Source organism: Epargyreus clarus, unplaced genomic scaffold (genome assembly GCF_041222505.1).
Source record: "Epargyreus clarus isolate Ecla_fem2 unplaced genomic scaffold, WU_Ecla_fem_2.2 ptg000005l, whole genome shotgun sequence".
Lineage (NCBI taxonomy): Eukaryota > Metazoa > Arthropoda > Insecta > Lepidoptera > Hesperiidae > Epargyreus > Epargyreus clarus.
Window position 1 is genome coordinate 15,256,043 of NW_027332213.1, and position 27,613 is coordinate 15,283,655.

A 27,613-nucleotide genomic window follows, 5' to 3' on the forward strand; every position below is an offset into this window, starting at 1 on the left:
ATGCGGAGATTTTCAAATGTCGACCTTTGGTAGATCATTGGAGATTGATTATCAATAACGGGCGTGAGATACGGTTGACTGATGGCTCACTTATGTGTAACCTTGATATGGATGTTGGAATGTTTCCACAGCAGGATATTGTTGTTATTTGGACTTTTTGTTCTACCGCTTGACTCTTTCATCCCCTGTTAAATCTACTCATTCATCCTTCTAGTACGCATTTACATTATACAAATGAGACATCTATAAATTAATTTCTGAATAATCTCGTTTAAAAAAATAATTACAAGACGTATATTTATATATTTGATTACTCTGGGTCCACACAAAACGTTCACTGTGTGCATTTTAGTACCTTTAATAAAAGGAATCCTAGCGTAGGTGAATAAATAATTAATTTACTTCATCGCAACTAATGTGTTGTTGATGTTGTCTATCTATCAATTACCTCTTGTACAAAGAAAATTCTCAATCTAATTTTACCTAGTAATTTTAGCATTCTTCGACACCTCTCCACGCTTATTTTCGACTAGATATTTGCGTATTCGCTAAACTACGTATTACATTTAGAATCAATTCTAGTTATTTATATGTTCATTAATATCTCCATAATTTTCTTCACCTACGTCGAGTCCACAGGATGTGAAATTCTCATCTCATGTGTTTACATTGAATTAATTTGTGAAACTTTGTAATAAATTGCGCTTTGTTTAATCTATGATTCCAATCGTTAAATTACATTCCAAGAGTTAAATCATGTGCTATTTCGAAAATATTACATACCTTTTATTCGAGAACTTCTCTTATAGCTAGAGTAGGGTTTAGATCTCAGCATCGTATCCTAAAATGTAGACGTTGATGCCAGCATTAGCTACCTAATTCTAACCCTGATGATAAAGAAGCTGGGCTTACTTATGACTTTATATTTTTGTGACATGACTTTAAACTTTTATGTGTAATTTTGGAAGCCCTTTTTTACAATATGCCATTATTGGTATTAAACTCATTATTATTTAAGATCCACAATGATAAGACGACCAACGACATCTCATAAATGTTTATATCCTTCAAGGCATCTGGATTGTAGGACTCGCCGATAAATCACACGAATATATCGTAAACATTAAAATCCGAAGTCGGGTAAAAAATATTTGCTTTTAAATTACCAATTCGTATTTTATATTTTATTATATATACCTTTTATGTATACAAATTTATATTCATTAGACATTTTTAATCTTTATTCTTACCATTTTTACCGATAACATTATTATTGATACCATAGACATCTGTCTGTAACGTTATGAGATTTTCTTTAAACCTTTTATCTAGATCTTCAGTATTATCCTTATCTAACATACGTCTGAGTATATCTTGCATTTCATCACCTTTGCTTCCATTTGAATTAGCAGTATATTTAAGTTTCGGGTTTTTATTAATTATATCGAGTACAGTAGCATTATTTTCTGTCATAAACTCATCCAAATCCTTGATGTAACTTTCATTGCCGTAAGCACAATTTCTGACGTCTATGATGAGTTCAACAGCATCGTCTTCCACGCTTTTTACGACTTCAATTAAACATGCTTCATGCATCGCACCGTGAGCCATTAATTTTGTCAATTCGACGACGCCTTCTACTAATTTTCCTGTTACATCCATCATCACAGATTTTATCAGGGGTGACTGTGAAATAAATCATCAATTTAATATTTATCGTGATTTTGTGAAAAAGAAGCCTAATAGGATGGACATATGAGGATAGACATTATTATAATAATATAAAATACTTTATTGAATAATATGTATATATTTTTTTGTCCGATGTTTTTGTTTTCAATTTCGGTATTGTTATCCGAATCTAAGATATTTATATTTAAAATTTCAAGTCTCCAGCTCATTGGGAAGGTTGTGTAAAGTGTTTACTAAATTCCACCTGAACAGACGGGATATAGAAGCGAGTTAATAAACAATTTTTAAATAAAAATATGTTATTAGAGAAGAGGTGAAGAAACAAATATCTGTTATTTAAATTTTATTGAGATCTTTACAAAATGCTATTGATCTTAAATGATCATAAGAAATAATCTCGTCAAAATATTTACAACAATTTGTTGCAACATTATGAAATACACCATTTCAAAATTCGTGTTCTATATTAACATAATTTTACAACCGCATTCGAGCTGAAAGTTGAAACTATTAAATAATTTCATATCAGAAGTGAATTTACGAGCGGCCGGCACTTTACCGATTTATTTTACATTCAAAAGGCGGATATGAGTAATTTCGTTGGAAGTTTTCAAACATTTTCATTTTGGCCGAAGCGAGCGTCGTTACCAGCTTCTGGTTATTGTCGAGGAAAATGTTTTTCATGATATTTTACAGCTTCCCCGAAGGTATAACGTAGTTCCGACCTTGTTTTCTTAAATAGGTCGATGGTACCTCCGTCGATGTGTTAATATGATGGATTTGAATCTCTCTGGCTAAAATCCGTCTATTTCCGACGAGTCTGCTAAATGTACGCTGTCTGATTTCATTACAAGAATAGTTCATTTTTCTTTGAGCCGGTTGTAGATATATGAATGATATACTTGAATTAACTAAACAATAAAATTAAACAAAAATGATTTATGTACATAGAAATTTGAACGAAATAACCTAAAAACTGATTTAGAAGATTTGAGAAAATAGGCCAACTCATAGATATATATTATACTCCCTACGGCAAATCTAAAATTTGATTTTACGTTCCAATATTTTTAAACATTACAAAATGACAATGTGAGACAAAATATGGGCCAAAAATGAGACATACATACATACGCTCTGCAGTCGGATAAAAAACTGGTTAAGTGCTAAATAGACTCAAGGGGTACCGTATATAGTTGTATGCTGCTATACTTTCAACGAAACGCCCTTGTATTTTCCCAACTTGCTGACAGACTACCATTATATACCAATAATAATACCATGCGTATTCCTGGATAAAGATATCAACATAGCCATCACTATAACATCAAAAGCCTATAAACTTCACTCAAACATCATAACCGTTTTTTTTGTACTCAACGTACAATAAAATCAACCATAATTACCCTCACCTTCGAGATGACGCATTGAACGACCTTCCTCAGCGCGTCGTGGACATGCCCGCAGACTTTTAGCAACCCATAAATCTCCTGCTTTTGTTCATAAATCTGGAATTGCGTTCCGTTACGTTATGTCTAGGTTGCCAGATTGAGCTTTCAATGTTTGGTTACGTTTTTAGATCGTGGTATCGCTGGTACGTGACATATACATCAGGGTACAATGTGTTTGTTTATGTGTTGTTATATTTGGAACTGTTTTTGCAACTATGTACTAGTGTACCGATTTCAGTTCTAGTTTTGTTCCAAGTTTCTGGGGTATCTTTTAAAGAGTTTTAGCTCTACATTTTTAATTCCTGAATTATGATATGTTATTGAGATCTGTCTATTGTTTATTTTTTTTCGTGGGGCACTATTGTTACAATTAGTAACGTTCCACCTAACAGTCACAATATACACATTCACAGATTTAAAAAGGATGTCCTACTAATAAAGTCTTACTTAAATGAAACATTCCAACTTAGCCCTCAAGAATAACAATGCATCTACGATCTACTTCAGCAAATCAATTTAGAGGTTAACCTTGATCAATGTCTTTAATTTAAACTTTAATAAGTTTCACCATGACCTTTTCCCCTTACAATCTATGTACTAATTACAAAATCTTCACCGGTTTGACTCCTGCCTTAATCATGTTTTTCAACTTGACCACGGTGCTAACCGCCAGCGCGGGGTCCTGTCCGATCAACGCGTACCCACAGACCACCATTTGATGCAAAGCCCTCTCCGCTAACATCGAGGTTGCGTTCTCCTTCTTTGTTAGGCATTCTATGACCTGTAAAATTTCCCATAACTTTAGAAAGGTGTGATGTTAGATTTTCTTATTAAATTATTTTTCACGTGTTCATAGTACTAGGATTCGTAAACTATGTAGATTTTTATTTTTATATTATATTACATTATTGTTTACAATCTTTTTTATGGAAAATAATAATCATGAGTTGCCACAGAAAAGTTAAAATTGAATTTCCCTAAGTCACACAAACTAGGTACTTAGCAAAACGTTTTTTTAATGTGTATACTTAATATAATTTCCAATATATGTAGTAACTCGAATGTGAAAGTAAATAAATCCATATGCGCATCAGGATATTGTTGAATCAGAATTGATTGATTGATTCAGAATTAAAGTCATGATTAAACATGATGTAATAGTGATTTTGACTAGAAATCCGAACTGACCTCATTCTCATGATTCCTCTTCATAACTTCCAACATTCCTTGTATTTCAACTAGCTTATCTTGGATATGATGGGAACCATTTTGCAAAATTAATTTAATTTTTAACAATACCATATCTACCGACCTGGAATTGATCAATAAAGATTTATTAAACCTTGAAAGCTTAGCAGTTATAGCCTTTCAATCCCAGACACGCTCCTCTAAAAGTTATGTCGAATTAGAAATCAATGAGTTCTTAAAAAAACATTCTCAAGGTTGTGCAGTCTACCAAAACTCACACAGCCAGTGCGCTCGCCTGAATCCCTCTCCCTCTCAGAAAAGGCCCGTGTCCAGCAGTGGGACAATGATGGGTCGAATACCCAGGAGGTATATATGGTTCATCACTTACCGTTCTAAATCCACTTGGAACTTTCGTTCAATGCTCTGCAGCAGGTCTGTGCTCAGCTTTTGTGTGATTTCATCTTCTATTACCTTATCTACTTCTTCTTTTGCTAGTTCAATACCTTGTGCCATCTTTAGATAATAGAAAAAAATGAGTAAACTTTATGATACTACAGGTCATCGAACATAGCTCTCAAAGGCAGCAACGCATTTGTGTCAATTACAGGATTATCTTGCAAAGTATCACTTACAGATATAGATGGTGTTTCTCCTGGACGCTTTAAGTCTACAATTAATATAAAAAATTACATCATCGATTTAACAATTTTGTAAGAATGGAGCAAACTTGCTTGCAGTCCACCTAATGGTAAGTCGTTCACAGATATCTCTGACTACCTATAGAAGTAAAACAGGTCCTACTTGAACCAAATCACAGATGAGTCACAGATGAGATCTTGAGAACTAAGATGATCGCCTCATATATGTGTAACTCAGCAATCACACCCTGGAAACATATATAGGCGTGGCTGTAGGACTTCCCCAGTACCATACTGTTTCTACCTTACAAACTAAACTTTCTTTAACACGCCTGTAGCAGATGTTTACTGGCAAACATCGCAAGTGTTGACAGTGGAAAGTAGTTTGCAAAAAAACGAGGTTGTCAGTCCCATTATTTTTCCTAATTGACCGTTATGGCGCGCTTCAGAATTATGCGTCCTTTGTGTAGTGTTGTGTATTGTTTTGTCGATATATTAAAAGCCATTATGCAAATTTATGGCGTCTCACACAATATTAATTTTAATAAGTATCAAAATCGACTTGTATGTCTGTTTCTAACATGCCAATGATACCGAATGAAGTTAGTGTGTATTGAAATTAGAATAGATTTGTTCAGCGAAGGTGTAAGGGCCTTTTTCCTGTCACGCGGCTTATGTCAGTGCGTGCCTCATCGCACGCGTGAATTACCTCGCTTGTCTATTCGCCACCATCGTGCATGTGGCACACATGATAGGATAAGTATCTAAAAAGCATAGGATGTCAAGTTGTATACACCTGATTCGCGGACCTTCTTGTCACGCGGACGCAAACACGCGTGGCAGGAAAAGCCCCAAAATGTTTACCACCAAAATAAAATACTTTCACACAAATGTGTGCACAATTTTGGAAAAAATATCGATGGTTCAATACCGTCAGGAATCACCACTGTTCAACACTTGGCACATGATTACCCAATTAGCAGACAAATAAATCAAAGCACGTAAAAAGCATAAAAGATTTTTTGGGAAAGGCAATGTCTTATAACAAAACTTGGCAAAGTTTGGACTCCCGAATGTTTTGTGGTTCAGGTATGCCCACAACGCCATCACGCTGTTTCTACCCAAAAAGAGGGATGGATTACAGGCCAACCCGTGTAGAATGTTTGACTACCCATAAAGCTTTCGATAAAGTTTAATACCGCTTAACGTTCCCTCTGAGTCATCCATGATAATATGTATATATTAAAATGTGCTTAACTGTGTACATCGATACTATTTAAAATATAATTTCAGTGATGCCTTTCCAGACCTTTCAAACCAGAGTGGTGGAAATAGGTGTGACAGTTGTGTCGCTTTAGCCGAAGATCAATGGTTCTGCCACGGTTTATTTTCCATGACTTCAAGGAAAATATTTATAATACACATATAATTGAAATATAAAGTACGTATAAAACGTACCCACTTCTCTCTGCCTTATAATAGCAGCGTTAAGTGCTATTGTGTTCTGGTGAGAAGAGCGTGGTAAAAAAACAGACAGAAGAAGACTTTCGTATCCGAAGCGTTTCAACTCAGTCCTCAGGAGTAGCAACTCGTCTGTGGCCTCAATTAGGACTTAGATGCCACTTACCATCAGTCCCATTGCACGTTTGCTATATTGATAAGTATAGAATTGTTTGCTATATAGATATTTATAGAATAATTGAAGGAAGCCATTAAATAGCTAAAATGGCTGACAGAGAATCAGCCATTTAATGGCTGTCATGGTTTAATTTATGCGGAACAATTCCGACATGCATGCATGCAGATGCAGTTAAGTGGTGCAAAAACATGAAATCGAAGAAAAAGTGCGGAGAAATATCGTTTCATTCGTAAATGCTCAAAAAACTACATTTTTTAAATATTTTTCAAACACGAAAATACATGACAGTGACAATTTCAATTGTCAAAACTGGTTACATTTTCTTGTTTAAATTTAAATATTTAAGTGAGTAATCTTTACTAATCTATGGTTTGCTACTTCAATATTATAAAAACTACAGCTACTGCAGAACGTAGGCACGTGAAGCGTCAACGGTAATTTATTACGAAAATAATTTGTACTCGCCAATAAAACAGTGGACAGCATATAAAGCGAATTCTTCAGACACCGTCTGCTCATAGTGGCTCGCATCAAAAATAGTGGAACCGAAATAAACAGAGTTATTCTCGGAATCAAATGATAGGTAAGTGTTTACGATAAAAAGCGCTATAAAAACTGATTTTATGGCTATTGGGAGCGAGTTTACATAATTTTTTGTTACGGAATCCGCGGTATTTTCGCGGATCTAACGGATCAAGGATCCGTTGCGTTCGTCGATACGTTTCTCATCACTACTGAGGTTATCTTTTAATATCGATGTTGGTTTTATTTTCGTACACATCTGTGGGATTAAATGGATTATTTAGCGTAGTTGAGAACCGCGAGAAGTGGAAAATATTCTTTTTTCGTAAAATATTTTACAATAGTTTTTTAGTCCTTGAATACCTACGTGGTTTCATTGCGTCACTTCCTACGTCTATTTGCTTTATATTCAAACTAGCTAACCCGGCAAAAGTAGTGTTGCCATGTAAATAAAAAAAGGTTAAGGGTGAACACTTAGGGGTATGAAAAATAGACAATAGCCGACTCAACCTACTGATTATTCATATAAAAATTGGTGAAAATCGGCAAAGCCGTTTCGGATGAGTACGGTAACTAACATTGTGACACGAGCATTTTATATATAAGATTTCTATTACAAAATCATAAGCTGTTGAAGAATATAACATATATAATATAAGAATCTTCATGTTCCTAGAACTTAGAACGTTTGATGCATAAACTTTAACCTCTTAGATCTTTTAAATCTTACAAAATAAAAATAAAACAAATAGTAAAACAAAATTAATACATGTATTCTCGAACAAATGTAAAGCACAAAGCAATTAAAAAGGTTAGGTTTATCTTTCTTTTAATTTAAACCAAAAGGTGGCTATGAGGTCAGTTATCGACAATCACCATCACTTCTACACCTGCTTCTTACACACTTGCAAAGGGGACACCTTAGCTCCTTGATTTTGTCCTTATGCTCGCTGTTCTGTAATATAAAACTCAGAATGTAATTTAAATGTCTGCGTTGCCCGAATTTGAACATGGTACAATCTACATCTCGATAAGTATATATAATTTTGCTTGAAATTTTACATATCAAGGGACATACAAGAATAAAAGCGAAATTATAATATTCCTGTTCGACACACTTGTGCACGAAGAAGAACGACGGGAAGAAGACGAGCATGCAGTCCACCTGGTAAGTGGCTACTGGATGGTAAGTGGCTACTGTCGCCCATGGACACCTGTGATCAACCCCAAATAGGATTCGATTCCTACCGGAGGTCGGCCACAGATTTGCCACTACCCTTGAGGACTAAGTTGAACGCTTCGGAAAAGTATATCTCCCTTACCACCCTTCAGACCAGAACACAGCAGCGCTTAACATTGCTGTTATGAGGCAGAAGTAGATGTGGCGGTGGTGCCGCCGGAGTCGAACCACAAAGGGTTCTACCACCTTCAAACTTACTGGTTATTCACAGCTGGTTCCTCACAGGGGTTAATCAATGTTAGAAGAATATCTCACCGCATTGCAACAGACGGATTTACATATATCATTTCGGTCGACCTTGTCGAGGAAACCGTAGATCTGAAACAGTAGATATAATTGGCCAAGTGCAAGTCGAACTCGCATAGGGAGGGTTCTGTACCAATTATTCATTTTATTTTAATTTTTAGTATTTGTTCATAACAGCAACTAGCAACCGTAGAAGCAAATGCACCGAGAAAATTGAACTGAAGTTGAACTTTCTACCTATTACGGTTTAAAGATAAAGTGAGAAACCCCGATAATAGCTTGTTTTGACACCTATTTATTTTCAACTTTTTTATTTTTAGTATTCATTCTTAAGGGTGGCCTTACACATACTCTGTAAAATTTTAAATGTCTGTCTATCTCGGTTCAGGATAGAGCCCTGTGACGGACGGACAGACAGCGGAGGCTTAGTAATAGGGTTCCATTTTTACCCTTTGGGTACGAAACCCTAAAAATACTCATCCAGCCAGGGTTGCTCAATCTTCTACATCAGTTATGATCTATACAAGCCATATAACTAACAACTAAGTATCTATATAATTAACCAAATTATTAAGAATATGTGATGAAATAGGCATAATAATATGGTTGTCTTACCCCCAGCTTTGCTTCATACAGCAGATCCATTAAGAGACAAGCAACAAATTTTATTGTTTCGATTAATTGTGTCACTATTCTGAAATACAAGCCATTTTATTTCTCTCATTTATCAATTGATAAATATTATTTTGATAGTGGTAAAACCCTTTGTGGTTCGACTCCGACGGCACCACCGCGGCCATAGCCGCGCCTATTTCAGCCTATTATCAGTAGTGTTAAGCGCTGCTGTGTTCTAGTTTGAAGGGTGTGGTAAGGGAGACATCATTTCCGAGGCGTTCCAGCTTAGTCCTCAGGGGTAGCAGCGCATCTGTGGTCGACCTCAGGTAAGTCGAGGATTTCGCATATAAATAACATAGCATGGTAGGATTTCAACATGCGATGTGAATATTTACATGAACTAAGCAATAGTGTGGGAACAATGTCTATAATCGGTAATCGAGAGGTGAATGTCGCTGAAACAAAAGACGAATCGACGATTGAAAATCGCGTAAATTCAGGTTCGCGTAATTCGGGGTAGCTTAAGTCGGAGCAACGTATGTCGGGGTAGTGTAAGTCGAGGTAGCGTAAGTCGGAATACCGTAAGTCGGGGTAGCGTAAGTCGAGGTAGCGTAAGTCGGGAATCGGGATGCCGTAAGTCGGGGTATCGTAAGTCGAGATATTACGTATACCAGAAACAAATTTCTTAGCCGTCTTAGCCCTTCTTAAAATTAATAAAATTAAATGTTTTACTAACTTAACAGCGATAGCATAAGCTTCACAGATACAACAGTATGCTATTTTCCTGTTTTGTGCTGAAGCTATTGTTTCACAGGCTACTTGGGGATCCCCTAGGGGTACGTACTGAAAAAAATATTTAGTTAAAATCACTTGTATTGGATAAAGTAAATAATTTAATATTCAACTTCATTTTATTTTTAGCATTTGTTATTATAGAGCCCACCGTTATGCATCCTCTGTAAATTCAAGTGTCTATCTATTACGGTTTCAGAGATAGAGCCCTGTGACAAACGGACAGACAGCGAAGTCTTAGTATCGGGTTCCGTTTTTACCCTTTGGGTACGGAACTCTAAAAATAATTTGTATATATTAGAACTTACCAGCACAAAAGCAGACACCACGACGAATAGAACTGCTTTCAATATATTCAAAATTTGACATTCACTGTCTGAAAAAGTCCTAAGAATGTGAATAAGGAAAAAAATCTTTTTTATATAATTTAGGAGTAGCAAACGACCTGATCTTAGCCTCAGATAGGATTAACCTGCCTGATGTCGGCCATGGGTACATTGGTTCCCGGAGCTAAATTGGAAGGCTTTATACTGCTGTTATGAGACAGAATTAGATCTGGATTTGGTGCCTCCGGTGTGCAACTCCGGTGTACAACTCTGTCCGGTGACGACCCTCGTGGCGAAGTGATCCTACCGATCGGATGCGCAAAGGGACCCGGGTTCGATCCCCGGCCATACAGACGGTTCTATTATGAAATTTATAATTATTGCTACAATAAAGTAATTTATGTAGATAAGTAAGACTACAATTTCCATTACCATTCTGCGACATGGGTTCCGCAGAATCCATTTCGAAATGTATATAATTGACTACACCATGATACCAAAATTATTATTATATTATTTTATTTTGATTTTCGTCAATTTTAATTTACTTCACTCGGCAATTTTGTCTCAAATGTCTGAATAGATTTGTGATTGACAGCAATAGACTAAAGATGAAGTGATTGCCAAAGATAATATAATTTTGATTTGTTCAAAATATTTCCTTTTTTATCTGGATTTTTTCTAAGATCGAAGTAGCAAACACGCATGCAGTCCATCTGATGGTATGTGGTCAGTCCAGCTCATGAATATTTGTAATCAACCACAGATAATACTTCAGTACCTATACCTTAATTCAGTTCGCTAACCCAGAGTTTTAAGTTGGAACGCCACAAAATGGATCTAAGCACACACGTCAAATCATACCAGAGAGCTTGAAAATGCTGTTGTAAGGCAGTAATAGGAGAAGCTGTGGTGCCTTCAGAGTCAAACTACTCCTCGTTGGACTTCCTTTAAAATCTCCCTATAACATATTTTTTTCTTAATAAGCGCCGCTCGCCTCGCATAATCCAATCTAACTATTGAAAACCCATAACTACCAAGTAATCGTTTTTTTTTTATAATATAGGAGTAGCAGACGAGCATGCAGTCCATCTGATGGTAAGTAGCTACTGCCGACCATGGACATCTGTAATCAACCCCAGATAGGATTAGATATTCCTATCTGAGGTCGGCCACAAATGCGGCACTATCCCCGAGGACTAAGCTGGAACGCCTCGAATAAGTATGTCTCCCATCCTTCAAACCGGAACACAGCAGCGCCTAACACTGCTGTTATTAGGCAGAAATAGGTGCGGCGGTGGTGCCGCCGGAGTCGAACCACAAAGGGTTCTACCACCTAAAAAAAAATGACGTAAGAATAAAATAAAACAATATATATGAATCCCTTTATTTCTTTTTAGTCTTTGAACATATTTCAGGGCATACTACGCCCTTATCAACGCATTTAGCACAACTGTTAGACTTTGAAGCGCTTGCTTTTTTGTCCTTTTTAGGAATTTTAAGTTTCATCATTGGTAATTTATTTTTTGTTTTCGATGGGACATCTGATGCACATTTTTTAACATTAGATAGTTTAAGAGATGGTTTCTCCTCCACTTTTGTTTCACATGTGATTTCGAATAATTCGCACATTATACATTTTACAGTTTCTATTACTTTATTCGCAGCTCTGAAATCAAATAATTGTTTTTCAGCTTCACTATATCATAACAGTAAGCAACATAACCGTGGGTTTGTTTTAAAACCACACCAAACTTTAAAAATTAAGCTTTAAACTTTTGGATTCTAATTAATCAATTTATTTAACATAATAAAATGTTATTATATTATTTAACATAACAAAGTTATTTGACATGATAACATTTTTATCGATTGTAAAAATAAGTGTTGCTCAAGTTAGTTTGACGAGTAGCGAGTAATTATTCTTAAAAGTAGAAAAAAATAATTTTGTTTCGACACTCTTTTCATCCGTGAATGGTATAGCATACAGTTCTGTGGCAGTCTTTGCAACCCAAACGGCTTAATCGACTTTAACATATAATATGAGCTACGTTGGACTCGTCTAAATCGTATCTCAAAATAAAGTAGGATATATTTTTGGAAATTTGGAATCGAACTAAATGACCTGAAGCTCTCCTAAGAGACAGATTGATTACATAGATTAAATGCTAAAAATAAAGATACTAACTTTGCAATTAAGGAACAAGCTTCACACGCGTAACAGAGAACTGTGTTTTTATTTTCTGTGTTATCTATTCTATCACAGTGAGGATCAGTCATGGGCATAATCTGAAACAAAATCAAAATGTCTAATTTTATATCATAAAGATTAAATGCTAAACCAATAAATTAAACTACAAAAAACAAACTACCATTTCAATCATATCTACTTAACTTTAGTTTATTAAAACTCATCATATCCTATCTATTTAGATCTATTTTCAATTACATAGTAAATTATTTACAATATTAACCTAATGGAAATACAAAAATAATACATAAACCAGGTTTTAAAATAGTTATGAAAAAACAATATAATAAGCTTCTTCCAAATTGATGTCCTTTGGTAGAGTCCCCAAAACGCTGGCGTTACCTCGTTGAATAGCTAAGCTACTCGTAATTCTTTGCCCGAGGTCCGAGCGCCAGCCCTTTGGTCGTGGGTGCACTCGATCAGACAGCCTTGACAGGTGTTTAAAAAAAGATCTATTTTCTTTAAGGCAGATTTACTTTCCCTAGGTTAATTTATAAATCTTTAAGAGTAGAAAAAAGAGTGGTAGAACCTTACATGGTTCGTTTCCGAAGGCACAATCAACTCACCTATCTGCCTTATAACAGCAGTTAAGCTCTGCTGTTCTGATGTAAGAGTCTTATTTACAGACGAGCTTTTGCCCGCGGCTTCGCTCGCGCTACGAAGTAATATTTTCATCCCCTATTTGATCCCCTTGGGGATAGAATTGGTCAAAATCCTTTCTTAGCGGATGCCTGACGTCATAACATCTACCTGCATGCCAAATTTCAGCCCGATCCGTCCAGTCGTTTGGGCTGTGCGTTGCTAGATCACTATGTCAGTCAGTCACCTTTGAGTTCGATATATTTAATATTCTTATATTGTAATTTATAATTATTGTTATAATTCAACTCACCAGCACGAAAGTAGCGATAACAATGAATAGAATAGTTTTCACTAAACCACAAATTGGATTATAATCGTCTGAAATTTACAAAACATGAAAAAAACATGATTTTGTTTGTAAGTGCTAAACTAGAAAATGTTTGACGGGTTCTTATAAATAAATAAAAATATAATTTTAGGCTGAATTTCTCAAAATGTATCTTATTTAGAACGATTTATCTGATTTAACTGTAAAATTAATCTTCTAAGGTCAGCAGTTATATTTATTAATAATATTGACTTTAATATTACTTTACTTGTGTACGTTGCTACAGTAATTAATTTTTTCAAATGCCTTTGTTACTTTGTTTTGAAGGTGGTAGAACCCTTTGTGGTTCGACTCCGGCGGCACTACCGCCACACCTATTTCTACCTAATAACAGCAGTGTTAGGCGCTGCTGTGTTCCGTTTTGAAGGGAGACAGACTTTTTCGAGGCGTTCCAGCTTAATCCTCAGGGGTAGCGGAGCATCTGTGGCCGACGTCAGGTAGGAATATCTAATCCTATCTGGGGTTGATTACAGATGTCCACGGGCGGCAGTAGCCACTTACCATCAGGTGGACTGCATGCTCGTCTGCTACTCCTATATTATACTCGTATATATATAAAAAAAACTTACCATCTCGTGATTCAAAAATACACATTTTTATCTTTTTATCGCTCTTTACCTTAATATTGCATTATATTCATTTTTGTTACAATAATTATTGATTATTTTGATTCTGTTATAAATAAAACCAACGATTTCTAAGGCTACATTATCTGAAATTTGACCAACCACTAAAACTATTTTCGTGGTTATATTTTGATATTTAGATTGTCAGGTGAAGTCATAGATAAGCATGGGTGAAGTATGTTCATTTTTAAATTTCGGAACAAGTCACACTCGCTCTTTTAAAATATTTTTTGGGTTAGAGCATCTCTCGACTACGTTGAAAGGAATGAGACATTTGTAGGAAATGATTTTTATTTTCATTCTTTTTGACATAACGTCATAACGTATAATATTATTATCTTAAAATTACTATTCTTCTATCACTACTTCGATAGCCTAGTCATTTAAAACTTGCTATGCTAAATACATTAATATTAGCAAAAGACGTCGAAGTTATTACATTAATCCACTACCAATTACATAAAGGAAAAAAAGAAAAAATGTCAAATATATCTTTATTTCTTTTTTACAGGAGCCTTTGGGCAGTTTCTAATACACACTGTTCCCTTCTCCTTGCATTTGGGGCAGTGACTTAATTCCTCAGAACTCGCAGGCATTCTCGATTCCTTCGGCCTCAACGTTACGTCTGATACTCCTTTCCTAAAATCATTTTCCAGGGAAGCCTTACTTGACCGTCGTTCTTCTCGTTTCACGGCATCAGATGCATCTCTGAAAACAATTGATCTGGTTGACCGTATGCCAGCATCCGACTGTCTTGTCCTATCTCTCGCTTTGACCACACTGTCTCTATCTTTATAACCGAAGTATATATTTTCTGAATTCGAGTCTTCATCTTCGATTAACTGGAACACAAGCACAAAAAATTAGGAGATGATAGAATTATAAGAAGGTTGAAACTTTATTTTCATTTCGTTCCTAAATTACCGCCGCGACCTGAAAATTTCAACAAGTTTTTTAGTAACTTTTTTTGTTTTTGGTTTTTGTATTTTCTCATAAATTTCCATCCCTTCCTACCAATGCAATGGAGTGCATAAAAATAATCAATCATCCATATCGGATTGTGTATTTGTGTAAATTTCCTACTACTCCTAGTATAAAGGTTTAAAAATACAACATTAGTATCGTACGTACATTATCATTACCTGAGGCCTCTGGCAGGACGCTCTGCAGTTGAACACTCTTTGCATGTAGCTGTATACGTCATTTAACTAGAATTACACAAGCTTTCGTTACTTACAGCTTAACTGTAACATCATTAATAAAGAAATCTGGTGTTTTATAACAGAACATAATAAAATAACTGGGAAAGATTTTTTTCATGAAGTTGAAAATAAAAACACTTAGCAATCGGTCACTGCCCATGGTCATCTACAGATCCACTCCAAATAATACTAAAGTTCTACCAAAGGTCGGTAGCAGATCTTTAAAGAAGCCGTTTGTGTCTCTCCTTCTCCCTCCCCTTTCTTCAAATCAATATATCAGCAGATCGACACGTGTTTCTAAAGGTAGATGCAGGCGTTGTGCCTGAACACTAAGGTTTTACAAATTGAAAATTGGTTATGTGCTATGTTCATACTGGTTATTAGTATTTCTAACCGTTTCGAGAACTGTGTAATATCCCGTAGTGGCGACATCTACAGCACGCGAGTACATTGTTGCGGCTGGACGGCAGGTCCTACAGCAAAATTGTTATTATTGTTACATGTTACAGATAATAATAATTCCCAAAAGAAGTTGAGAGCGCTGGTACCCTTAGATAACAATTGTTAATAAAAAAGAGTTGTAAAAAATTAAAACATTAAGATAGCAGTAAAATCCAAAAAAAATAAAAACGATATGTAAAACATTTATGACACGACAAAGTTTCAACCAGTATTATACCTTAAATCCTGGATAAAATGTGTCAGACAAGTTTTGTTGTAACACTTTCCCTCGCCCGTTGTCATTCTAATCTAATGCTGAAGAGTTTGAAAATTTAAAACCGGACAAAATTTAATTAGGTAGTATAAATGAAGCTAGCTTTAAAAAAATAATAGATATATGTATATCAGACGATTGTTTTAAGCGTAAACGAAGAAAAGTCTTGAACATAACCTGAGAACACTATCAATCAAAGCGCACGGACAAGCCTCGCACATGCAGCCGCTGCTCGGGCCAGCATGGCTGCTGTGCGCGACGGCCTTGCCCTCCTGGCCCGTGACCAGCCCGCTGAGCCCACTGAACCCACTGAACGCGCTGAACTGGCTCTGGCGACAGTTCAGCCGACAGTTACCGGACCACACGTGCCGGATCGCTGACGCTGTTGATACGAACTGGCTGTCAGGGTATGTCTGGAAGTGGAGAAATCGATGAACAATAGGTAAAGGGTGTAAAGTTTGGAATTGAAAGGATTCAAATAAAACTGAAGACACGTGATAATGAAGAATGTGATGTGGATATAAGGGTTGTCAACCCATTACTGTCCCATTGCTGGGCTCGGGTCTACACTGGAGCTGGGTGGGTTTTAACAATATTTGACTGCATTGATCTAGTGCAAAGTTTGAGAACTTTTGATTTAAAGATCTCTTGAGCATATAGGTTTCTAAAAAATATAAAATGTACTATTTTTAATAAAAATAAACTACTATAAACTTTTTCGGTTAAGATGATAAGAACAAGGACTAGATTATAAAATAGTGCTACTCACTAATACATAAATAGCTCCTATAATAAGAAGGAAGATTAGTAAATTTACAACCATTTGTTTCATACTCCGAATGCCACCTGAAAAGAATAATATAAGGATATTTTAAGTTATAAGTTAATTTTAAGGAATATGGATAAGTTGTTGTGGTCACGAGGTAGGCTTCTTTATCGAAATATTATAGTAAATACCAAATATAGATATAGATATAGAGATATAGAGATATAGATATAGATATATAGATATAGAGTTATAGGTGATAAAAAGCAGTATAGTATAGTATAGTCGGTCTCTCGATCGAGGTTCAAATCCCAGGCACGCACCTCTCATTTTCAAAAATAATGTACGTATTATAAAATTAATTATCACTTTCTTAAACGGTGAAGGAAAACATCGTGAGGAAACTTGCATACCTGAAATTTATAAAAAAAATATCTCAAGGGATAAGGGGCAAGGGACAGCGCGGTGGACTGTGGCCTAATCCTTCTCATTATGAGAGGAGACCCGAGCCCAGCAGTGAGACGATAATGGGTTGATGATGATGAAGAGTTAAAGGTATGAAAAACACATAACTCAAGGTAGCTTACGATTTACGTGTTTTTTATACTTAAAGTAATACTTACATTATCCTGTTTTTGTGATTGATTTCATTAAAGGTATTAAAATAATCGAGATTTATTTAATAATTCATTGTTTCTCATCGTTTTGATAAAACTACACGTAATTTATACATTTTTATTTACATTCAATATTTATAAGAAAGATTTGACAAATTAATGTGGCATTTTGTTCATAAACAATTTAAAAATACTTAGATTTATTGGCGCTTCTGGGTTTTTAGCAGAATTGAAATTATTTTTAGGTTTGCTTTGGATACGAAATTTTGGCGAAAAATTAATTCTTTTCAACACGTATACAAAATTATAATAAAAGGAGATGTTTCATTTTCGGCCATCTCATGTACACTATATCTAAAAAACACGAATAATTTGTATAATTGAAGAAAAATACATATATATTTTGATAACCTAAAGTATTATTGTTTAAAAATATTAAAAATAAGCATTCCTCATTAAAATATTATATGGCGGGATACTGTCAATGTCAAGTTTTCAAAACTGTCGATGTCGGTCAGGGAACCTATGTGTACCCCACACATAGGTTACTATACTCTTTGGATGTCGGTAATTCTGTATTTCGCTGTTTTTGTCGTAAAGTTATTGTTACCTCAGTACTTTACAACCTGGCTTTTGTTTTGTGTATCCCGTCATTATTTCTGAATTTAATTAATTATTTATAATAATTACAACAAAACTACCTTTTAAATAGTATCTGGTTTTATAGATGTAAGTGACATGTCAAATTGAAAAAGAAGAAGTTGTCAATTTGATATGTGTAAAAGTTGATATATACATATTATATAATAGTGGACTCCAATGTAAACGTTGAATAAATATGTACTGGTGAGAAGATTCGATTTCAATCCTGAATATGTTTTTGCTCTGTGCTGCTTACGATTTTGGACTGATTCTACCTTACTTGTTTACCCAGCTTACGTTTTATGGACTCTTGTAATTTCGTGCGATCGCTGTGGATTGTGTTGACAAGGATTCATTATCATCAGGTAATAAAATATACATCAGTTAGTTGTATTAATCGTGAAATAATCGTTAATAATTTTAAACTAGGGAAGCTAATCTTTTTACATTCCTCTTTTTTTAGATAATTACAATAGCAAGACAAGGACATTCTTGGGATGACAAAATAATCAGTTATTATTGCAACTGCATCGCTGGGCAACGAACCGTACTCGTAGGTAGTTGCGCTCACATTATGATCATTGTTTGATGTTTGGGCTGAGCTAGTCACAGGATATTACAGAACCTGCTACATGATTGGATGAAAATATTGATAAGGGAAGATATTAAAAATAAATAAATAATGTATCTAAGTGAAGAATAAATAAAATATTATCTAAATGTGTAGTTAAAGTTGTTTTATTTACACACTTAAATGTTTTAACTAAAATAAATTGGTATAGAAGTACTTATTTTGGTATGTTTGTTTAAGTCAAGATTTATGAAAGTAAATATAATTGATGTTTATCAAATATAGGTATTGTTTCTCAATACATACAATACAATATTTATATATCTACTCCCAATCGCGTAAAAAATATATTAAAAAGTATACAATGTATATAGTAAGTTAAAATAGAATGACAGATGACATTATTACGGTAATCACTACCGCCATGATGTTTTTCCACTGTTGTGTTGCAACTTTAAGTGATAATTATTGTTTTTTAACAATGAAACGAATATGATTTGAAGAAAATGAACCACTATGAATTGTTCTTTGCAAGTTTTCTTAGTTTTTAGTATAGTGTACAAAAGGTGGCCGGGAGCCCATACATTTTGAAACATCTCCTTTAAGTTATTAACAGAACAATTCAATTCGGAGTAAAAAGCGTGGGGTGCTTGATATTTTAAATATAACAATCATTCTATTGCCATTGTCTATGAGAGGATAGTTATGAACCGCAGTAAAATGCACCCCACGGTTTTTACTCTGAATTGAATTATTCTGTTAATAATTTAAATCTTATATATAAAATTCTCGTGTCACAATGTTAGTTACCGTACTCCTCCGAAACGGCTTTACCGATTTTCACAAAATTTTATATGCATATTCAGTAGGTCTGAGAACCTATTTGTATGGCAATACAACGTTTGCCGGGTCAGCTAGTTTTATTATAATTTTTACCCGACTGCCAAAGAAGGGTTATATTCTGAGGCGATTCATTATGATTGATTGTTCAATCATCTACTACTGTAATATAATTTCGTGTAATATAAACTGCAATTAAAAATCATTTTCTAGTTTTTTTTTTTTTTTAAACTACAGGTCAACTCACAGGTGGGCATGAGTGTCCTCCAGAATATTATTCGTTTAGCAATCCGCACTTGACCAGTGGCCTATATCCAAACCTTTCTTGGTTTAGGCTATATGCCACGTGCAGAGGTCAAGTGCAGATTGGTAAACGAATAAAATTCTTCCACCAAGGTATACTTAAAGTAGATAAAAGAATTTGGTCTTGAAAGACTCCATAAATCGTCCGATGAAACAAATAGTACGCAAGCCTATAGGAAGTAAAAAAAAGGAAAAAAAAAACCAACCAATAAATGTAAAATATGAAATATTTTCCAACAGAAACAGAAGGCGTGAGCAGCGGCTGCGAGGCGAGCGGCGTGCGGGAGGAGATAGCGCGCGATTACGCTGCGTTACAGCTGCGTTTGCGCAGGGAGTTCTCTGACAGACATCCAATAGGCAAACTCTACGCATGTAATTAAACGATTTTTTTTAGTTACAAATATTGTTATTTTTTTCATTTATTGCCTATAATATTATATTGTCTTTTTAGTAACCACGTTTTAAAACTGAAAATACTTTATACTTATTGATTATATTATAGTTCTTATGTACCTTAAAATAAGGACTACAAGCGATTTTAATACCTTATGACATCTACCAGTCAACCTTGGATGACAAATCATCACAAAATTGCTACTATAAATGAGACGAGTCAAAATGTTGATAAAAGATTCTACTATCTCAGCTTAGTAATATAAAATTATTTTCTTTATCCCGACAATAACATAATTGTGTCTCATTTTACAGCATCCAGACCAGTGGCCACGGAAGAACAGTTGTCAGCGGACTTCCGTAAGAAACTGACAGAATGGCAACGGATGAAGGGAGTTAGGCAACCACCACCCGTACCAGCCAGGCAGGATTTAAGCGAAGACTTCCTTAAGAAATGGGGTAAGAAATTTTCAATTTACTTCCTATTATTAGTACTTGGATGAAAAATTACTTGACATATTAATATACTTTTCATGGGATTATTGAAATTTTAGAGAATGTCTCTTTATGTCTGTAACCCTGTATTATTAGTCTACTGCTGAACATAGGTCTCTCTCAAGGAGTACCGCTGAGCCCCAACTCGGCTCTTTTCAACCCGACAAACAAACTTATATTTAGTTACAACTAATATATATAGTTATACAAGTTATTAAAAAAATCTATATAAAAATATTATAGATATTTATTTTAGATCCATTAGAAGAATGCAATTGTATCTTTAAAAAGATGATCAATATATGTATCTTAATTAGTCATATTTTTTTGTTCATATATTTTTATTTTTCAGATGAATGGAAGCGTATGAAAGAAACAAACTCTGTGCCCGCTTGGGAGGAGGAAGCGAAACCAGATGAGGTCCTAGTGCAAACATCGACAGGTCTTTTCAAATTTCAAGGTAGAAACTTTATAATCGTTAATAATAAACCAAAAATAGTATTTATTTACGGAATTGAATAAGCTGCGCAAACGTCCATGTAATATATTAATTAACAATAATTCATGAATTTAAACTAAATTCAGCCATTTATATTTTATATTAATATAAATATAAATAAGAATAATAATTAAAAACAAATCAGCTTTAGTAACCTTTTTTTTTTTTTTTTTTTATTTGTACCAGGAATATCTCGCTCCTTCACCCGGAAGCTGCACGAGTGGGAAAAGTCCCGGGGCATCGCGCCAGAAGCGTCGACGTCAGCGCTGCTGCAGGCGGCCCGGGCGCGCGCGAAGCAGCCCGCAGCGCCGCTGACCAGGACGCAGTCGGACGGCAGTGTGGCGCCCTCAGCTGGCGGGTCTGGTCGTGTCCACGCTTCTAGTCTCAGTGTCAATGATGCTGATGACTTCGAATCGGAGTATGATAGAGAACATACTGTGAGTATTATCTTGCTTTTTATTTCTTGCTTCCTTTCTTCATTGTTCTATTCTATGTAATATTTCAATTATCCATGGTAAAAAACTACCTACTTAGATTTTATTCGTCTTTATTTTTAATAACAACGAAACCCATTGAACTTACCATGTATACTTTACTTAATTGTGTAAGTTTTTAGAATTGATAAATGTAGGTTCTTCATTCAAAGTTCAAGAGCAATTTCACAAAAACATAAAAAATAAAAACATATTAAAAGGTTCCTTTTAAAATATTTTAGCCTGATGGGGGGGATGAATGCGACGGCGATAACGCCCGCGGTGCGGTGATAGTGGAAGTAGAAGCTGAAGAGATCTGCACAGCAGCACCTCTGGTGGCCGTTTCTCCACGTCACACTCCCCAGAAACCAGTGTACACGTACGGTCAGGCTGAAGCCAGACTGCTCTGCGAGACCAGCTCCGCTGTCACTGGCACCGCGGTACTACAGGCTAATGGAGCTGGTAATATTTTTAAATAATACATTTGAGATATTTACTCTGTCTTCTGAAGTCTATTTCAACAATTTCCACAGTTGTTCTTTCAGATTCTCGTGGAAACAAAACAAAAGATACGTCAGGAACTAAACCAAAAACTTCCCGGGAACAGGTATCGTAACATAATAACGACTTATTACAATTATTTTTTAATGTCTATAATATAATAATATAATTAATTTTCAGATTAAAGTCGCAGATAAAAATACCAAAAGAAAATTAGGCAGACAACCTAGTATAGAGGAGGACGCAAGATTCATTAGAAAAACAATAGAAGAAATAGAAAGGGCAAGTTCTAATCGATTCAAAGATAATGCAACTTGCTCGGAAACTGAAAGGCCCACATATGAGGTTAGTGATAAAGAAATGCCATCAACTAGTATGAGCTCTAGTCAAAAAAACTTCAGACAAATTGAGAGTATAAAAGAAGCCAAAAATGGTAAAGATAGCAATGATGACTTAAGGGACGAGAATAAACGCAAAGATGATAGAAGCAATGGTAAGAAGAAGAACAAGTCGAGAGCAAGATTGGAGAGGGAACAGTCCAAACCATCCGAAAGTGATACTGAGCCAGACGTGGACACCGTCACTGTGGAGATTCCAAGAAGGCGAAAACGGCTTCGACGACCTTCTGAGAAACCTCGCACCCCACCAACATCTCTTCATTCAGATTCAGAAGGAGAAGTAACTATAAAAAAATTTAAATTACCTTATTAAAATATTGAACTTTATATTTATAATTTAACATTTATTTATCTTTTAGGTCTTTGTGCTGAAACTTAAAGCACCAGAACCACGGGATGTGTCGCCAGAAGTTATCGTGAAAACAACGAGGAAAATTTTCTCTCCTGTAGTCAGAAGTGGTGAATCTGTCCCCAGAGCTGTCATTCCTTTAGACGTCGAAGATTTAGATGAAGTTAGGCCAACATCTAGTCACGTAACCCACCGCAACGCTGAGATATGGCGAAAAGTAGATAAAGATCACAGTAGAAGCAAGCAAGATCTCGACTCTCGTTCAAAAGGATCTGGTGACCTACAAGAAGTACATGAACAGAGGCCAAGAACGAGACCACCACTCCCGTCTTCACCATCTTCACAAAGAAAACCTCAGTCAAAAGAAACAGCGCCATCTATACGCATTATGATACAACGTTACAACAAAAAGATCAAAGAGGAAGAAGGTACTACATTTTTTTTCCATTTTATAATACATATATGAGTAATTTCTGGCAGTTCATAATTTACAAATACTTGCTTTCAGGTCCTGGATCTGGAGGAAGTAGCGGTGCATCATCTCCCGCCTGGAGGTCACCATCTGCTGAGAGACGACGACCTCCCGATATGCCACTTGGGGTTAATATCAGGTATAATATACCGTACAAGTTCTTCTCCTGAAATAATTCAAATACATATATAAATACGCATTTATCTCTCACAGAAACAACCCATTTCTTGAGCGGGAAGTACAAAAGTCAGCAAGCGCATGTCAACTTTCAAGAAGAGACCAAACTTCTGCTGAAAAACGGTTAACTCCGACAATACAGAGCATGGAAGGGGTCTTAAAGTCCCACAGCGCCAACGCCCTCCACCCCGAGCAAGCTAAGCCAGAAATAAAACCAAGCAAAGAAATTGGAGACAGTCAGGAAAATATTCAGGAAACCACAGCCAGCACGGACACAATCGTACCAGATTTAACCAAAAACCTCCCAGATGTCCAATCGGCCACTTCTCCTGAACCACAGTTACCAATTTTGCGACAATATTCAGAAACTGTAGTACCAAGCTTATCACGGTTTATGTCAGAGAATCCTGGATTCTTCGAGAGATCGCTCTCAGCAGTGGAGTCCCCGGTGTCATACGCAGAGTCAGAAGCAGTTGAAGCGAGACTTACTGAGAGAGCTGCAAGGATTCGTGAAGCGAGAGAGAGGTTTCTGTCGTCGCCAACGCCTATGAGACGAGAGGAGACGAGTTCTGCCAGTGACTTAAGGCCTGGTGATCGGTAAGACTCTTATATAAAAGAAAAAATGTTTGGATTATTTTCACCCAAGTAGAATCATTGGTATCGTACTCCAAACAGAACAAGGATAATACCTCATTCACAGTCGATCACTATCTACTACGATCTCAAAAGGAAATTAGATCTTTGATTATTATTTTTCCAATTTCGTAAAGGGGGATACTACGTTCCCCTACATGTATTTTTTTATACAAAACATATATTTTTTATGAAGATGACCTTCTTAAGTTACGTAATACACTATTTATCTGTACATAAAATTATCTTCATTCCTTTACAGGTCTAGTCGAATCAGTTGCGAGAGCGATGTGCCCGAAGGCCACGCTTCAGTTAGCCAAGAGCCAACCCTGGGTCGCAGCGCCTCCACCGGCATGGTCAACGTGGACAGGGAGTCTTGGCAACGAGTCACTGAAGGTAATTGTTATCAAGTAACAGTGAAAAAGCATGTTGAATAAAGTGTGCGTGTATGTGGGTGCATTCATGTTTGTGTGTGCGTGTGTGTGTGAATAGAGAGAGATAATGACCTAAATTCATTATTTTTTAACGGCCACGGGTACGAGTTTTTTGAGATAGTGAGAGAGTTTTAGGCCATAGTCCACCGCGATAGCCAAATGTGAGTAGACTTCACACCCTTGAAAACTATTTTTAAAAAAACTCAGGCATGCAAGTCTTCTCACAATTCCGTACTTCCTTTACCGTGATCTTCCTTCTCAAGTGATAATTAATTTCTAATACGCACATAACTTAAAAAGAAGGCATAGATGCGTTTCTTCGGTTCCACCCTAAGGACCACCAATTGAGGCTGAGTTTACTAGGCTACCACATTCATGCTACTGTTTGTATAACAAACATATAATGACATTAATTGTCTTCAGATAAAACTATATTTTCCAGGGTCCCGTCGAAGTCGCCCCAGATCCCGATTCAGCCTGGCGCGCCTCGCAGCCAAGCTTCGCCGGAAGGACGAAAGCGCAGTGTCCCGCCTATGCCGACAGAGCCTCCTCGTACAACTAAAAAATAAGCCCTAAATAAATTGTATACACTATTTAATTTTTTGTTTGCTTTTTTCCCTACTCTTTGTAACATATATTAAATTACCAGATCGACAAACCGCGTGGCGGAACGGTCACCATACCGCTCTTATGCGCAGAGAATCCCGATTCGATCCCAGGCCAAACAGATTTCTAAATGCTGTATTTAGATTTCTGTTTCTGGATCTGGGTGTTTGCGTGTTTGTGTGCTTGTCTCTGTGTGTGTATAGGAACACAATACAGGGAATCCTAGTGTGGGGCTGTGAGTGTAGAAAGCGTTAATAATCTGCCAAGGTTTTCTCTCTGCCTCGTAGATTCACTGTGACCAAAATTAGTCGTAATGTAGCCTTAAAACAATAGCTTATTTTGCTTATACGTTACACATTCAACGTATAATTAATTGTGCTAGCTTTGGGCTGATTCAAAACTATCCTAATATATACAATTATACAATCATAACTATTATACTAACATTACTATTTTATTTTACATGTGGTAAATTAGATCGACTTGATATCTAGAACTTGACAAGTGTGCAATAAAAAAAATACATAAAAACAGCCTGAAAATGAAATAGTATTTTAGTGATTAATCATAAGACAAATAAAACAAACTATGTGTTATATTTATTTTCAAATTTAATTTCCTTTTAATCTGACAAAACCGTTGTAACACGTCGTCAACCACATTCAATACGTTTGGTAACAATAATTACCATATCAAAATGGGAAGTTGGAACTAATAATAATTTTATTATCAAAAACACTACAATTCAGTAATTTATTAGTAATAATAATAAGACTCAAGAACACTTACAAACAACGTTAATGGGTAATTTGGTTGAGGTAGATTCAATATTTATTAACTAATTTTATGTTTTGTGGGAACATGAAAATTGAAAAGATTAACTTACTTATTTAAATTTCTGAATAACTTTAAATCTGTTCTTAAAATTTCATTACTGTAAATATTTACCAGTATAGACAATCAACAACCAATCAACATCTTTAAAACTTTTCCATTCATTCGATTGAATGAATGATAGAATGATCCGCTCCGTAACTAACCAACTCGTAGATTATTCTTATACTTATTTGTACATTTATAGTAAATAATCATGTCCCCACAACCCGTTTCGAAAATAAATCTTATATTATTATAAAAAGAAACCGGAACATTTTCATTTACTGTTTTATTCATTATTGAAGGGAATCTTAAGTGAATTAAATATGACAACGATCTTCAGAGTTATTTAGTGTAACATACTGCCATCCTATTGTTATTAATCTTATTCGAAATATCCAAGAATCATGCCTAAACCGTTTCTAAAATTCCTGTTTTTCAATTAAGTTTTGTAGAATTAACCAGAATCTGGCTAAACCAGCTGCTTCATAGTTGATTATACAGTCTTTACTATACTTTACTTATGATTCATTTCTAGTCACTTTCAGTGTTTCAGAGTTTAATTATGAATAAATATAAAAAATTTTTAGTTATTCCGGATTCGAATCCCTTTGAGCAGAGAGCTAAAAAGGGTACTGAATTTAGATAAAAAGGTACTGAATTTAGATATTTATGATTATCTACGTCTGGTTTTATTTAAATGTTAAAGTAATATTTGAATTAAAACAGTCAATACAAAAATGTTCCGCCGTAATATACAACTTCACACAAGCGAGCTCTCGGCCGGTCTCGGGCCACCACAAGTTACAATGTAATTACACAACAACATCTAACTGTCTTCAATACGCGATAGAAGGAATTTGCGAACATCAGTCGTCATTAAAAAACTTATAACATTACTTTTATAATAGTAACAGCAAGTAGGTATATTGTGTAAGTAGTGAACGAATGAAATTATAGGAAGTTTTGCATTGTGCTAACTGTACTTATAAAATATTTACTTAAGTTAAATATAACTGAATAAATCTGCTTATGTTCGCAAATCCCATTCACCGCCAAACTATTCGCATACCAAATAATGAAAAAGAAACAAAGTATAAAATATGCAAGCTGATTAGCAAACTCAAAAAAAAACATGATAAAACGAACGCTGAGGAGTTTTTCAAGGCTCAATCTATCTCTATCGACATTATGAACGCCACATAACTGTGAGAGAGACAACAACACTTATTATACACACCCTAAAAAACTCCTGTACTTAAATAATAGAGTTGGACGCTTTATTCTCTAAGTACAAATGCTACCGTCAGCAAAATATGGGCTAAACATGAATAGGTAATAAAAGTGAGAATTGCTTGAATACATAAACCGCCATCTTGTAACCATAGACTAAAGCTGAGTTGCCATAAATAAACAATTGTACAAATGTAAATAAAAACTATTACACTATTTTAG

General features: G+C 35.4%; 5 protein-coding genes across 8 annotated transcripts in view; 1 reads left to right on the forward strand and 4 right to left on the reverse strand.

Annotated features, from left to right (window-relative positions):
- LOC140742406 (uncharacterized) overlaps positions 1 to 25,274 on the forward strand; it is a 39,571-nt gene extending 14,297 nt beyond the window's left edge. Inside the window, exons 6-17 of one of the 2 annotated variants that reach the window (XM_073073335.1) lie at positions 20,093 to 20,224; positions 20,561 to 20,704; positions 21,093 to 21,200; positions 21,426 to 21,676; positions 21,955 to 22,174; positions 22,246 to 22,319; positions 22,394 to 22,891; positions 22,971 to 23,388; positions 23,469 to 23,571; positions 23,646 to 24,206; positions 24,505 to 24,638; positions 25,119 to 25,274. In XM_073073335.1, the coding sequence (XP_072929436.1) occupies positions 20,093 to 20,224; positions 20,561 to 20,704; positions 21,093 to 21,200; positions 21,426 to 21,676; positions 21,955 to 22,174; positions 22,246 to 22,319; positions 22,394 to 22,891; positions 22,971 to 23,388; positions 23,469 to 23,571; positions 23,646 to 24,206; positions 24,505 to 24,638; positions 25,119 to 25,252 (2,777 nt within the window). In that variant the 3' untranslated portion in view covers positions 25,253 to 25,274. The remainder of the gene's footprint in view (positions 1 to 20,092; positions 20,225 to 20,560; positions 20,705 to 21,092; positions 21,201 to 21,425; positions 21,677 to 21,954; positions 22,175 to 22,245; positions 22,320 to 22,393; positions 22,892 to 22,970; positions 23,389 to 23,468; positions 23,572 to 23,645; positions 24,207 to 24,504; positions 24,639 to 25,118) is intronic. The other variant, XM_073073336.1, reaches the window with a different exon arrangement.
- On the reverse strand, positions 1,234 to 4,844 carry LOC140757819 (uncharacterized). The gene is made up of 5 exons (XM_073093689.1): positions 4,720 to 4,844; positions 4,332 to 4,455; positions 3,760 to 3,924; positions 3,105 to 3,200; positions 1,234 to 1,686 (listed from the first exon to the last, which is right to left on the reverse strand). The coding sequence occupies exons 1-5, from the start codon at positions 4,842 to 4,844 to the stop codon at positions 1,234 to 1,236; spliced, it is 963 nt and encodes a 320-aa protein (XP_072949790.1).
- Positions 7,885 to 10,942, reverse strand: LOC140757796 (uncharacterized). 2 transcript variants are annotated; one of them, XM_073093666.1, is made up of 6 exons: positions 10,782 to 10,942; positions 10,332 to 10,399; positions 9,968 to 10,074; positions 9,232 to 9,310; positions 8,626 to 8,688; positions 7,885 to 8,085 (listed from the first exon to the last, which is right to left on the reverse strand). In XM_073093666.1, the coding sequence occupies exons 1-6, from the start codon at positions 10,810 to 10,812 to the stop codon at positions 7,993 to 7,995; spliced, it is 441 nt and encodes a 146-aa protein (XP_072949767.1). In that variant the 5' UTR covers positions 10,813 to 10,942; the 3' UTR covers positions 7,885 to 7,992. The 2 variants fall into 2 exon arrangements, with proteins under 2 accessions (XP_072949767.1, XP_072949768.1); XM_073093667.1 differs by having other exon boundaries at positions 8,569 to 8,688.
- On the reverse strand, positions 11,721 to 14,337 carry LOC140757798 (uncharacterized). Its single transcript, XM_073093668.1, has 4 exons — positions 14,140 to 14,337; positions 13,493 to 13,560; positions 12,538 to 12,638; positions 11,721 to 12,018 (listed from the first exon to the last, which is right to left on the reverse strand). Exons 1-4 carry the CDS (start codon positions 14,162 to 14,164, stop codon positions 11,736 to 11,738), a joined length of 477 nt encoding a protein of 158 aa, XP_072949769.1. The 5' UTR covers positions 14,165 to 14,337; the 3' UTR covers positions 11,721 to 11,735.
- Positions 14,674 to 17,664, reverse strand: LOC140757799 (uncharacterized). Of its 2 annotated transcripts, none has more exons than XM_073093669.1 (6): positions 17,503 to 17,664; positions 16,883 to 16,959; positions 16,291 to 16,526; positions 15,793 to 15,871; positions 15,339 to 15,404; positions 14,674 to 15,038 (listed from the first exon to the last, which is right to left on the reverse strand). In XM_073093669.1, the coding sequence occupies exons 2-6, from the start codon at positions 16,943 to 16,945 to the stop codon at positions 14,691 to 14,693; spliced, it is 792 nt and encodes a 263-aa protein (XP_072949770.1). In that variant the 5' UTR covers positions 16,946 to 16,959; positions 17,503 to 17,664; the 3' UTR covers positions 14,674 to 14,690. The 2 variants fall into 2 exon arrangements, with proteins under 2 accessions (XP_072949770.1, XP_072949771.1); XM_073093670.1 differs by having other exon boundaries at positions 14,903 to 15,038; positions 15,328 to 15,404.
- Positions 25,275 to 27,613: the final 2,339 nt, after the last annotated feature.